Genomic DNA, 13,595 nt, shown 5'->3' on the forward strand with positions numbered 1-13,595 from the left:
CCCGGTCTTCTGTGGCTCCAAAAATCTGTGCCTGGCTTTCATTTCTCACCAGCCATATCAAGTGACCTTGATCCATTAAGTAAGCACTGATGCGTACAGAGCTCTCCATCCCTGTGTTCTGACTGCTTGTGATTTTTCTGTAGTGGTGTCTCTGTGGCATAGAGAAATCTTGATGATGGATGAAGACTGCAATTATTTGTGGGTATTAGGACAAATGTTTATAAATGGTTGTTAAGGATTATGCTGGTTTGGTAAATTAGTGGTTGTAGATTATCTTCCAATAACCATATCTTCGCTAGGTTTCAGGCCTGGTCTCCCTCTTGTTGATTGGATCTTAAATCCAATTAGAATGCTGCCAGTTACCACCAAGGCATGTGTGCCACCTCTGCAGTCTTGATGCCATTGTGCCATGCATGTCATTGATGCTCATAGGCATCAGAGCTAGGTAAGACTATTGGTTGTATCCCTCATTTGCAAGCTTCCCTGCTGCCTTCTGGTACCATGAAAGCTGGCCTCCAGGGATAGGGCATTCACGTCATTTTGAGCTCAGGGGTACCTAGGCCCTATTTCTTTTTCTTAAGTATACAGTGTCTTCAAAAATAAAGACTTACTTTCTACCCCGGGGGGGTCAACAGCAATGTGTTTGTGGGAGTCTTTTGAACAGCCCTGGCCAAAAACTCAAAAGAGGTATTAGGGTTTTGTTAAATAGTCTTTGGCCCTTGGAAGAAGTGCCATCAGCCCAAATAAGAAAAGTCCATTAAAATGATATGTTTATACACAGAGTTATGTGATTAGAGGGTTTTTTCCTAAAATAGGTAACAGTATAATTCCTTCTCAGAATTATACTAATAATAACTTTTTCAGGCATTGTTATTGTTACTCTACCAACCTCACTCCTTCTTTATTTACCTTCCTTCCCTAAAGAGCCTGCCTTCTTCCAATTTCCCTGATCAATTTTACTTTCCTGTTGCTTTACTCTCTGTTGCTCCCCCAAACCCCTATCCCAGAAGTGGCTGTTTACTTTCCTGGTTTCTGTAGTTACAACAGGCTATGTGCTCACATCCAAAGGTTTGGAGTTTGGAGCCTCAAATAAGAGAGAGAAGATACTGTTTGTTTTTCTGGGTCTGGGTTACCTCACTCAATAAAGTCTTCCTCAGTCTCATCCATTTACCTATACTGTTCCTGATTTTATTTTATTTTTCTTTACAGCTCATTATTGTTCCATAGCATACATGTATCAGATTTTTATTATCCACACATTGATTGTAGGAGATTTGGGGTTATTTTTCTCAATCCCTACCTCCTGTGACTAGAACGATGACCATGGCTGAACAAGTGTCTGTAGAGTGTCTGTCAAGTCCTTTGGGCATCTGCTGAGGAATGGTATAGCTGAGTCCTATGGTAGATCTATTTTTAGTTTTTTGAGAATTTTCCATATGATTTCCAGAGTGGCTGTACCAGCTTGCATTCTACCAACAGTTCATCACTATTTGTTGATGATGTGATAGTATACTTAAGTGACCTTCAAAATTCTACCAGAGAACTCCTACACATGATAAAAAACAAACAAAATAAAAAAAATTTTCAGCAAAATGACTGGATATAAATTAACTCAAAATATCTGTAGCCTTTCTCTACTCAAAGAATAAATGGGCTGAGAAAGAAATTAGGGAACCGACATTCTTCACAATAGCCACAAATAATATAAAATACCTTAGTGGGACTCTAACCAAGCAAGTGAAAGATCTGTATGACAAGAACTTCAAGTCTCTGAAGAAATAAATTGAATAAGATCTCAGAAGATGGAAAGATCTCCCATGCTCATGGATTGACAGGGTTAATATAGTAAAAAATGGCCATTTTGCCAAAAGCAATCTACAGATTCAATGCAATCCCCATCAAAATTCCAACTCAATACTTCATAGAATTAGAAAGAGCAATTTGCAGATTCATTTGGTAAAGCAAAAAACCCAGGATAGCAAAAACTATTCTCAACAATAAAAGAACTTCTGGGAGAATCACCATCCCTGACCTCAAGGTGTATTACAGAGAAATTGTGATAAAAACTCCATGGGATTGCTACAGAGACAGGCAGATAGATCAATGGTATAGAAGTGAAGACCCAGAAATGAACTCACACACCTATGGTCAATTGATCTTTGACAAAGGACCTAAAACTAGCCAATGGAAAAAAGACAGCATTTTCAACAAATGGTGCTGGTTGAACTGAAGGCCAGTATGTAAAAGATTTCAAATTGCACCATTCTTATCTCCTTATACAAAGCTCAAGTCCACGTGGATCAAAGACCTCCACATAAAACCAGATACACTGAAACTATAGAGGAGAAAGTGGGAAAGAGCCTTGAACACATAAGCACAGGGAAATTTTTCCTGAACAGAAACCCAATGATTCATGCTCTAAGATCAAGAATTGACAAATGGGACCTCAGAAAATTGCAAAGCTTCTGTAAGGCAAAGGACACTGACTGTCAATAGTACAAAACAGCAACCAACAGATTGGAAAAAAGTCTTTACAAATCCTACATCAAATAGAGGGCTAATATGTAATATATATAAAGAACTCAAGAAGTTAGACCCCAGAGATTCAAATAATCCTATTAAAAAATGGGGTACAGAGCTAAACAAAGAATCCTCAACTCAGGAATACTGAATGGCTGAGAAGCACCTAAAGGAAAGTTCAACATCCTTAGTCATCAGATAAATACAAATCAAAACAACCCTGAGATTCCACCTCACACCAGTCAGTATGGCTAAGATCAAAATCTCATGTGACAGTAGATGTGGAGAAAATCTTAAGGACATACCTTAAAAACATGTACTCCACCAAATTGGAAAATCTAAAAAAGTGTATAATTTTCTCAATAGGTATCACTTACCAATGTTAAATTTAGATCAGATAAACAATTTAAATAGACCTATAACCTCTAGAGAAATAAAAGCAGTCATTAAAAGCCCCCCAACAAAAATAACTCCAGCACCACACACTTTAATACATAATTCTACTAGATTTTCAAAGAAGAGTTAATACTAATACTCTCAAATTATTCCACAAAATAGAAACAGAAGGAACGTTGCTTAATTTTATGAGGCTACCATTACCCTTATATCTAATTCCCACATAAAGACTCAACAAAGAAAGAGAATTGCAAACCAATAAGAACATAGATGTAAAAATACTCAACAAAATACTTGCAAACTGAATCCAAGAACACATCAAAAAAGATTATCTACCACAGTCAAGTAGGCTTCATCCCAGAGATGTAAGGATTGTTTAAAATATATAAATCAATAAATGGAACCTACCATATAAACAAAACTGAAAGACAAAAAGGACATGACAACCTCATTAGATGCAGAAAAACCCTTTGACAGAATCCAACACTCCTTCATGATAAAAATATCTGCAAGATTAGGGATGCAAAGAACATACGTCAACATAATAAAGGCATGTTACAGTAAGTTCATAGCTGACATCAACTTAAATAGAGAAAAACTTAAAGAATTGCCAGTAAAATCAGGAAGAAAAGGATGTCCACTCTTTCCATGCCTAATCAACATAGTACTTGAATTATAACCTAAAACAATAAGATGATGACGTTAATAAAGTTTCTCAAATGCTTCAACCCCTGTTGAGCCCACCATCCAATGGTAGAGGAGAAAAGGTAGGTAATAGAATAGGAATGTAGACCTGTTTAAAAGTAGTTCTTACATGAAATTCAAGAAAGATGACCAAAATGTGAATGCTTCACTCCTTCTTTAAAAGGGGAACAAGAATACCCTTGGGAGGGAATAGGGAGGCAAAGTGTAGAACAGAGGCAGAAGGAACACCCATTCAGAGCCTGCCCCACATGTGACTCATACATATACAGCCACCAAACTAGATAAGATGGATGAAGCAAAGAAGTGCAGGCCGACAGGAACCAGATGTAGATCTCTCCTGAGAGACACAACCAGAATACAGCAAATTCACAGGCGAAGGCCATCATTAAACCACTGAACTGAAAATGGGACCCCCGTTGAAGGAATCTTAGAAAGTACTGAAAGAGCTTGAAGGGGCTTGAGACCCCATATGAACAACAATGCCAACCAACCAGAGCTTCCAGGAACTAAGCCACTACCCAAAGAGTATACATGGACTGACCCTGGGATCCAACCTCACAGGTAGCAATGAATAGCCTATTAAGAGCACCAGTGGAAGGGGAAGCCCTTGGTCCTGCTAAGACTGAACCCCCAGTGAACATGATTGTTGGGGGGAGGGCAGTAATTGGGGAAGATGGGGAGAAGAACATCCATAGAGAAGGGGAGGTGGAGGGGTTAGGGGGATGTTGGCCCGGAAACCAGGAAAGGGAATAACAATCAAAATGTAAATAAGAAATACCCAAGTTAATAAAGATGAAAAAATAAATAAAAATAAAAGTAGTTCTTTAAAGCAATTTCAATCTTCTTTGTCAGGATACCATTAGTTCAGTTCAGTAGTGTCACCAAGCTCAAATCAGCAGCAGCTGCATGATCCAGCAGAAACAGTCAGGCCTCTGCTGAATCAACATGAGTCAGCAGGATCAACAAGGACCAGCTGGAATACCAAGAGAAGATTTCTGCTGTACCTCTCAGTGAAGTGAAGTTCAGTGAAGACACTATACCAAGACCAAAGAAGTGTTGCAAGCACCCAGCCACTGTTGGGTCCTACTTATACTCTCTCCAAATACCATATGTCCTCTCACTGGTCTGATTCAGCAAAACCTCATAGGAGTTGGCTTCAGGAAAGCATCACATGTACTTCATTTCAAAGAGATGCAAAATGGAAAGAAGTCAAAGTAGCTTTATTTGTTGATGCTATGATTGTGTGATGACTTTTTCTGATTGTCAACTTGACTACCTCTGCAATTAACAGAAACCCAAAGAACTGGGCACATCTGTGTGATTTTTCTTCTTAATTAAATCATTTGAAGTGGGGATCTAGATCTTTGAGGTAGAAAGACACACCTTTAGTCCACATCTCTTGGGGTTGAAAGATAAACCTTTAATCTGGATCATGCCTTTTATTGACAGCCTATTTAAAGGCATGGAAGAAGGAAGTTTGGATTCTCTTTGCCTGCTTGCTATTGCTAGAAAGTCTATTCCTTTACTGGCATCAGAGGCTACTTCTTCAGGAATCCAGCATATATTGAAAAACAGCTGAGACATCCAGTGAAGTAGACTGAACAACTACTGGATTCTTGTACCTTCTATTCGGAGAGAGCCACTGATGGACTAGCTGGGCCACAGTTTATAATTCACTCAAATCAATCTCATAGATAGATAGATAGATAGATAGATAGATAGATAGATAGATAGATGATAGATAAAGATTATAGATTCATTTTATAAATTCTGTTCTTTTACAGAACCCTGACTAATATACATAATAAGTGACTCTAAGGATTTCATCAGGAAATTCCTACAACTAATAAACACTTTCAGCAAAGTAGCTTTAAATAAAATTAACACAGAGATATAAGTAGCTTTCCTATACTCAAATGACAAATGACTGAGAAAGAAATGGGAAAAAACACCTTTTACAATAGCCTCAAATAATATATAATATCATAAGATAACTCTAACCAAGCAAGTGAGAGACTTATAATGATAAAAATTTTAAGACACTGAAGAAGGAAATAGAAAAGGATATCAGAAGATGGAAAGATCTCCCAGGCTCAAGGATCAGTAGAATTAATATAGTAAAAATAGCCATCCTACCAAAAGTAATCTACAGATTCAATGCAGTCCCCATCAAAATTCCAACAGAATCTTCACAGAAATTGAAAGGATAATTTTCACAAAACGAAACAACCACCACCACAAACAGGACAGCCAAAGCACTCATGAATGATAAATGGAAAGCTGGGGGCATCACTAGCCCCAAACTCAGATTGTACTATAAAGTTACAGTAGGAAAAACAATACAGTATTGGCACAAAATCAGACATGTTGATCAGTGGAATCGAATTGAAGACCCAGACTTAAGTCCACATACCTATAGACAACTGTTTTTCTAAGACGCTACACACTGGAAAAAAAGACACCATCTCCAATGAATGGTGCTGGTCAAATTGAATGGCTGCATATAGAATGCAAATAGATCCATATTTATTACACTGCACAAAACTCAATTTCATGTAGAGATATTGCTTGCTGCTTTATTCACAATATCCAGAAATTGGAAATAACCTAGATATCCATCCATGGATGACTAAATAAAGAAAATCTGATACATTTGCACAATGGAATATTATTCTGACATTAAAAACAATGAAACCATAAAATTTGCAGGTAAATAGATAAAACTAAGAAAAAATGATTCTGAATTAATCAGATTCATAAAGACAAAAATGGTATTTGCTTATATGTGGATTTTAGTTGTTCAGTCATTGATATAGAAATCAATATACCCACAGAGGTTAGGTATAGAAAGAGAAATAGAATAGTGATGGATGGAGGGGTGTGTGCATCCCAACCCAATCAGCCGTTCTCAGGGTAGACTGTGGGTCAGTCTTCTTGAAGAGCGGTGACCATGGTGGGTATGAACACCCCAGGAGATTGTGTGAGAAAACATCTTGTTATTGAAATAGGAAGTCAAGATTATGTAGCTCAAACTGGGGGTTGGGGAGGAAAAAACACAAGAGAGGAGGTGTTGCATGGGGACAGGGGCCTTCCAAGCATATCAGCTAGATTAACAGACTGCTGGTTACATGATTTCTGAGAAGCCAGTTCTCTGGCAGGAAAACAGAAGCCTAACCTTTATCATGATGTAGCCTTTGCCTCTATGGAGTTGAGAAGGTCCAATCTTAATTTGTTTAGGGAGCTATCTCACTCCTGCTATGCTCTCTGAAAACTATCTGGGCTATAGGCAGAGATCTATAGTCCCTCATCTATATTGGGAGCCTAGTTAGGGCAGGTGTGGGGAAGAGTTGGAATGGGAGAAACAAACTGGGAAGGGGAAGAAAGTGGAGCAAGAAAGGGAATACAGGGAGGGATGGCTGAAACCACGGAACATTGGAGGAGTCGATGGAAGCAATACAGTAGAAATTTATGTACATACTCACATACACATGAAGGAGATTTAAATGAAATCACCAAATAGCAGGGGGGTGCAGAGCCCCAACTGAACATCTCTCATCACTAAATGAAGCTTCCAGTACCAGGGATGGGTTATATTTAATTGAGTTGTTGGCCGAAGGTACTTCATGGAAGCCTCCAAACAAACCAAGCCAAGGCTATTGGTTGCTCTTCACAAACTGATGGCAAGGCTGTATTGCTGAGGAAACACCTTCTCAAATCACTGAACATGAAAAGTCCAAGCTGGTTGCCTATGTAGAGTCTTCAACCCTATGTATTAGTGTTCATGGTACTGAATGGTATCATGCACGCTATTGAAGAAAGAAGTAAACACCAATCCAACTACAAACCTTTCAATCTACAATGGTGACCTGCCTGCAAGGTGTGGTGGTGCAATGGTGGCACAAAGGTTGTGAGAGTAACCAACCAATGTCTGATTTGATTTAAAGCATTCACTCTATGAGATGGAAGCTATATCTGACACTCATTCGGGAGTCAAGAACATAAAATCAGATAGACACCTAGGGAAAAACCAAATGCTACTGTTCTGCTAATAGAATGTAGCAATAAAATGACTCCTAGTGATATTTTGCATTACCCATAGACTTATAGAGCTGTGTCTTTCTCAGTCATCATTGGAGAAGCTTCCTCCTGAGGAATCGGAAAACTAATAGAGAGATCCACAGCCAGAAAATAGGCGGAGTGAGAAATCTTGAAACGTGCAATCCTAAAATCTTTCCCCTCAAGGAAACTCTGTGGAAAAGGGGGTAGAAAGAGTGTAAAAGACAGAGGGATGGAGAAAACCAAGAAAACAGGCTAAACACAGCACATGGACACACATATAAATTCAAAGACTGTGGCAGCATGCACATGGTCTGCTCAGGTCTGAACCAGATGGGATCCTAGAGCTGAAAGGAGACATAGACACAAGCCTCCCATGCCATTAGTAATCCAGAAACTATCTCCATTTGATAATCACTTGTTAATGGAAAATTACTTTAATATAAGAAAATCTCACTAGAGAAATAAAGCACTCTTCAGATAGGTCTCATCTCTGCCCCGCAACAGATGGCTAACCGAAAACAATCTAAACAGAATCGTTACCAGTCTTTGCATCTATGTTATGGCTTCTGATTCTGTGTTCTTATGAGATTCCTATGTGTGCAAATGTGTGTTTCTATGTCTGTTTGTATTTTTTGTGCTTTTTCTTTGGTTCTTTTTCTTCTCTTTTGTTCTATTCTGATTAATTTGTTTATGTTTTACATTAGTGTTGTTTGCTGGAGGAGATGTGAAGAGGAACTGGGAGGAGCAGAGAGAGGGGAAACCCTAACCAGAATATATTATATGAAAATATCTATTTTCACTAAAAGAGAAAAAATGTTTAAAGAGATGAGGCATGGTGGTGAACACTTATAATTCCAGAGCTGGAATGACAGAGACAGAAGAATATTATCTTGGCCTATTGGCAAGTCCCAGATTACAGTGAGAACCATCTTCAAATACAAGGTGAATAGGACATGAAAAACAAAAGCCAATGCCAGAAGCCATCTAGGAGAAGCTTAAAACTAGCAAGTGATCTTCCTGAGATGGTTCTGCCATGGACTATAAAGCTATGATGGGTTTGTTCCTTTAGGCAAGGCTGAGGAAATTACATTTGAGGAAAGATTTCTGCTCTTAGTATGCCTTTCCAGTTATTGTTACACATATAGCAATCACGAGGCATTAAACCATCTTTTTGAGCAGATTTCTGCAGACCTACAAATATGTAATATCTTGTAATGATGTTACATAGACAAATTGATAAAGATTTTATAGAATTCCTGATTTGATTCAAATAATTTTAGATGAAAGCTTTTAGAGATGGTCTGAGTTTCCTGGCTAGAAAGATATAATAAAGTTTGAATCAAGGATAGAATATGCCCACTCCTCATAATAGTAAATAAAAGCTGCAGAATAGTAAATACAGTGAGCTTTCATAATTACACTAAAGAGAGAACTAGACATGGGACAAATTTGTGTTCAAGGAAAAACATTTTGGTCCAAGGATAAAGTCACAGGTGTGCACTATGATAAGGGAAGGCCATGAAAAAACTGTTGATTTGAACTTATAATGAGCATATTATAATGAAACACTGCTTTGAACTTAATATTAACATCCTTCTGTAGCTTCCATTTTATGTAACATTTTATCTTTGAGGTAATTTTCTAAAGAACTTTTTGTCTAAGAAGTTATAAAAAGACCAGAGAAAAGAAATAAAGTTGTTAGATTGGGAAAAGATCTTTACCAATCCTATAACAGATAGAGGCCTTATATCCAAAATATACAAAGAACTCAAGAAGTTAGACCGCAGGGAAACAAATAACCCTATTAAAAAATGGGGTTCAGAGCTAAACAAAGAATTCACAGCTGAGGAATGCCGAATGGCTGAGAAACACCTAAAGAAATGTTCAACATCTTTAGTCATAAGGGAAATGCAAATCAAAACAACCCTGAGATTTCACCTCACACCAGTGAGAATGGCTAAGATCAAAAACTCAGGTGACAGCAGATGCTGGCGAGGATGTGGAGAAAGAGGAACACTCCTCCATTGTTGGTGGGATTGCAGACTGGTAAAACCATTCTGGAAATCAGTCTGGAGGTTCCTCAGAAAATTGGACATTGAACTGCCTGAGGATCCAGCCATACCTCTCTTGGGCATATACCCAAAAGATGCCTCAACATATAAAAGAGACACGTGCTCCACTATGTTCATCGCAGCCTTATTTATAATAGCCAGAAAATGGAAAGAACCCAGATGCCCTTCAACAGAGGAATGGATACAGAAAATGTGGTACATCTACACAATGGAATATTACTCAGCTATCAAAAACAACGAGTTTATGAAATTCGTAGGCAAATGGTTGGAACTGGAAAATATCATCCTGAGTGAGCTAACCCACTCACAGAAAGACATACATGGTATGCACTCATTGATAAGTGGCTATTAGCCCAAATGCTTGAATTACCCTAGATCCCTAGAACAAAGGAAACTCAAGACGGATGATCAAAATGTGAATGCTTCACTCCTTCTTTAAATGAGGAAAAAGAATACCCTTGGCTGGGAAGGGAGAGGCAAAGATTAAAACAGAGACTGAAGGAACACCCATTCAGAGCCTGCCCCACAGGTGGCCCATACATATACAGCCACCCAATTAGACAAGATGGATGAAGCAAAGAAGTGCAGACCGACAGGAGCCGGATGTAGATCGCTCCTGAGAGACACAGCCAGAATACAGCAAATACAGAGGCGAATGCCAGCAGCAAACCACTGAACTGAGAATAGGTCCCCCGTTGAAGGAATCAGAGAAAGAACTGGAAGAGCTTGAAGGTGCTCGAGACCCCAAAAGTACAACAATGTCAAGCAACCAGAGCTTCCAGGGACTAAGCCACTACCTAAAGACTATACATGGACTGACCCTGGACTCTGTCCCCATAGGTAGCAATGAATATCCTAGTAAGAGCACCAGTGGAAGGGGAAGCCCTGGGTCCTGCTAAGACTGAACCCCCAGTGAACTAGACTATGTGGGGAGGGTGGCAATGGGGGGAGGTTTGGGAGGGGAACACCCACAAGGAAGGGGAGGGGGGAGGGTGATGTTTGTCCGGAAACCGGGAAAGGGAATAACACTTGAAATGTATATAAGAAATACTCAAGTTAATAAAAAAAAAATAAATAAACTCAAAAAAAAAAAAAAGAAATAAAGTTGTTGATTGGATGGTTTGAGTTGGGGAGCTCTGCTCCATCCATCCATCCATCCATCCATCCATCCATCCAAATGTATATGTCTGTTTGTTTATAACTATGTGTGTAGTTATATATATATATTTATGTAACCATGCATGAATACTTGCAGAGTTGATTGTTACAGACAGTTGGGCCTAGCCAGAGTATGGGCACATATATGTGTGTGTGTGTGTGTGTGTGTGTGTGTGTGTGTGTGTGTGTGTGTGTGTGCATATTTGCCTATATAAAGCATCTTAATTCGTTTCCTTTCCTGCCTATCTGGTTCACGAAGAGTTAACCAGCTTAGTCAGAAAGGCTCCTGGGCTGACTCACCAGGGAAAGTAACACTTGCAATAAATCCTTTTCCTTAATTCCCTGCTGCTAAACAGCATGTGTTAATCATCAGATATTAGTGCTTGTTAAAGCACAAATAATAAAGAGTTAATAAAGTTTTCAGCTTAATGAAGCACAGGACAGTAAGAAAGAGTTAAGTTTCCCTAGTACTTATTTAAGCATAAAGAATTAAATAAAACTCAGAGAATTATAAGGAGCCTGCAGTTTTTAACAATAGACTAAGCAAGAACGTATTCGGGACTTTTGGAAGTTATCAGCAGACTAAGTCTTTAAAAAGACTTAGTCTTTAAAGCTAATCTTGTGTCCCACTTCAGCCCATTCCAGGCCAAGAAGGCTCCTAGCAAATCAAAGTTGTCTCCCAGCTTCCATGTTCACATCCACACACATTCTTCACCTATGCACACATATACATGCATATACCCATTCACAAAAAAACATTGTACATCATACATGTGTATATACACAATTTTTATTCATAGATCTTTCAGGAAGAGTGGGTAAAATGATGTGAAAATATACAGGCACATAAAATTTCATATGACTCGTTAAGTACTTAATACTTAATGAGTAGTAAAAACTGGAAACTTTAACCTCATTATCTTTATGGATCCATAGAAATTATAATTAGGAACCAGAATTAAAGCTATAATCAGATATTTAAACTAGTCTTGATTATTTAGAGTAAATAAAAATATTTTCAAAAAAAGCCTTTAAAAGTCACTATCAGCAAGGATCATATTTTGAATATCCCTAGCATCGAGGGAACATTTATGATATAAAGTAAAACAGAGAGACTAAGAGAATTCCTGTGGAAATATCAATTTATGATGTACAATAAACTTAAGAACTCTATACTTTTTGGTAGTAGAAATGTCAAATGAATGAATAAGTATAATACTACAAATTCTATTTTAAATCATATGAAGAATATTGCTTTGCTACTTGAACTATTAAACAGTTTAAGAAAAATCTGTTTTTGAGGGAAAAACAGCATGGCACCTTACAACCATCTGTACCTCCAGTTGCAGGGAATCCCATGACCTCTTCTGACTTCTGTGAATACCAGGAATGCACACATGCATACATGCCAGACCAAAATTAATACATATAAATATAAATAAAAATAAATAAATTGTTTTAAAACAAGACAAAAACTACCCCTTTTTAAAAATCTGGTGGCATATTTTCTGCATGTTTTTCAGCGTAATGATTATTCGGTTATCAGAACTGATTTGTATCAAAGGAGTAATTGTGGGATAGGCATTCATCACAAACTTCTGAACAGTCAGGATGACTGGGTCATACATCCATAATAGGACTGAGGTGGATGAGATGATGAAGTCCACCCAGTACATGACCACAAAAAAACCCACCAACAGCAAGATGGTCTGGGTGGCCCTTTTCTCAGGGGATGCTCTCAAGTGACTGATGCTATGAAGATGCTTGCACTGCCTCTGATGTCTGCACAAGATAATCACCATGTACATGCTTGTTGTCAGCATGACTCCTACTAGAAATACATCTCTGGAAGTTGTCATTGTTAAAATCAGTCCCCTGATGATGATGTTCATGGGAAAGAGTGAGCAGTATTTAGTGACCCTCATCTGGCTGGTCTCACTCACGTTGGTATAAGCACCAACGTAGAAGATCCGGTTACTGCTGAAGGACAAATTGAAAGACCATAAGTAGAATAAAGCATAGATGATGTATTTTTTCAGTTTTTGTTTAAATTTTGCCAACAGTGAGGTACTGGGACTGATAGTGACAGTCTGGAACACACTCAGGAGGCAGGTGATACAGATAGAGAGGCCTCTCATCACCCTGTTTATGTAAAAAGTTGCCTTACATTTGAGGTCATTCTCAATGTTCAATGACTCAAATAAGTCTGTAAGCCAAATCTCCCCTGCAGTGAGGATCATCATTATGTGAACGAAGGTCAGTTGATAGGAGATCAAGTCCATGGGCTTAGATCTGTGACATAGGATTATGATAGTGTAGAAAAGAAGAAGAAATATATTGGCTAGGGCTCCAAGCCCAGCTTGGAAATAAAGGACATTAATTAATGAAAACATAATTGGAAAGTGTATTCATCTTAAGAACATAGAGGAAACATATTTCAAATATCTGAAAAAAATATTAGATACATCAGACTTACAATTCACTGGTCACTATGTCTATATCATTATATTTTTATCTACTTATTCTTGATTACCCTGTCTCTAACTTTTGATGTCCCATACATTCCTATACATTCCCTACATTTCTATATATCTATGTATCTCCTCTCTATATAGAACGTTTTAGAAAATGCAAGCATTCTCAGTTACATCTATATAGAATGCACACTTTGTGTGCCTGTATTGC

At 38.1% G+C, this 13,595-nt stretch overlaps 1 protein-coding gene across 1 annotated transcript; it reads right to left on the reverse strand.

Moving 5' to 3' along the window:
* Window positions 1-11,682: 11,682 nt before the first annotated feature.
* Vom1r89 (vomeronasal 1 receptor 89) lies at window positions 11,683-13,333 on the reverse strand. The gene has a single exon (XM_039108524.2). The coding sequence runs from the start codon at window positions 13,301-13,303 to the stop codon at window positions 12,386-12,388; it is 918 nt and encodes a 305-aa protein (XP_038964452.1). The 5' UTR covers window positions 13,304-13,333; the 3' UTR covers window positions 11,683-12,385.
* Between the last annotated feature and the right edge of the window lie 262 nt (window positions 13,334-13,595).

The sequence above is a fragment of the Rattus norvegicus genome, chromosome 4 (assembly GCF_036323735.1).
Source record: "Rattus norvegicus strain BN/NHsdMcwi chromosome 4, GRCr8, whole genome shotgun sequence".
NCBI lineage: Eukaryota > Metazoa > Chordata > Mammalia > Rodentia > Muridae > Rattus > Rattus norvegicus.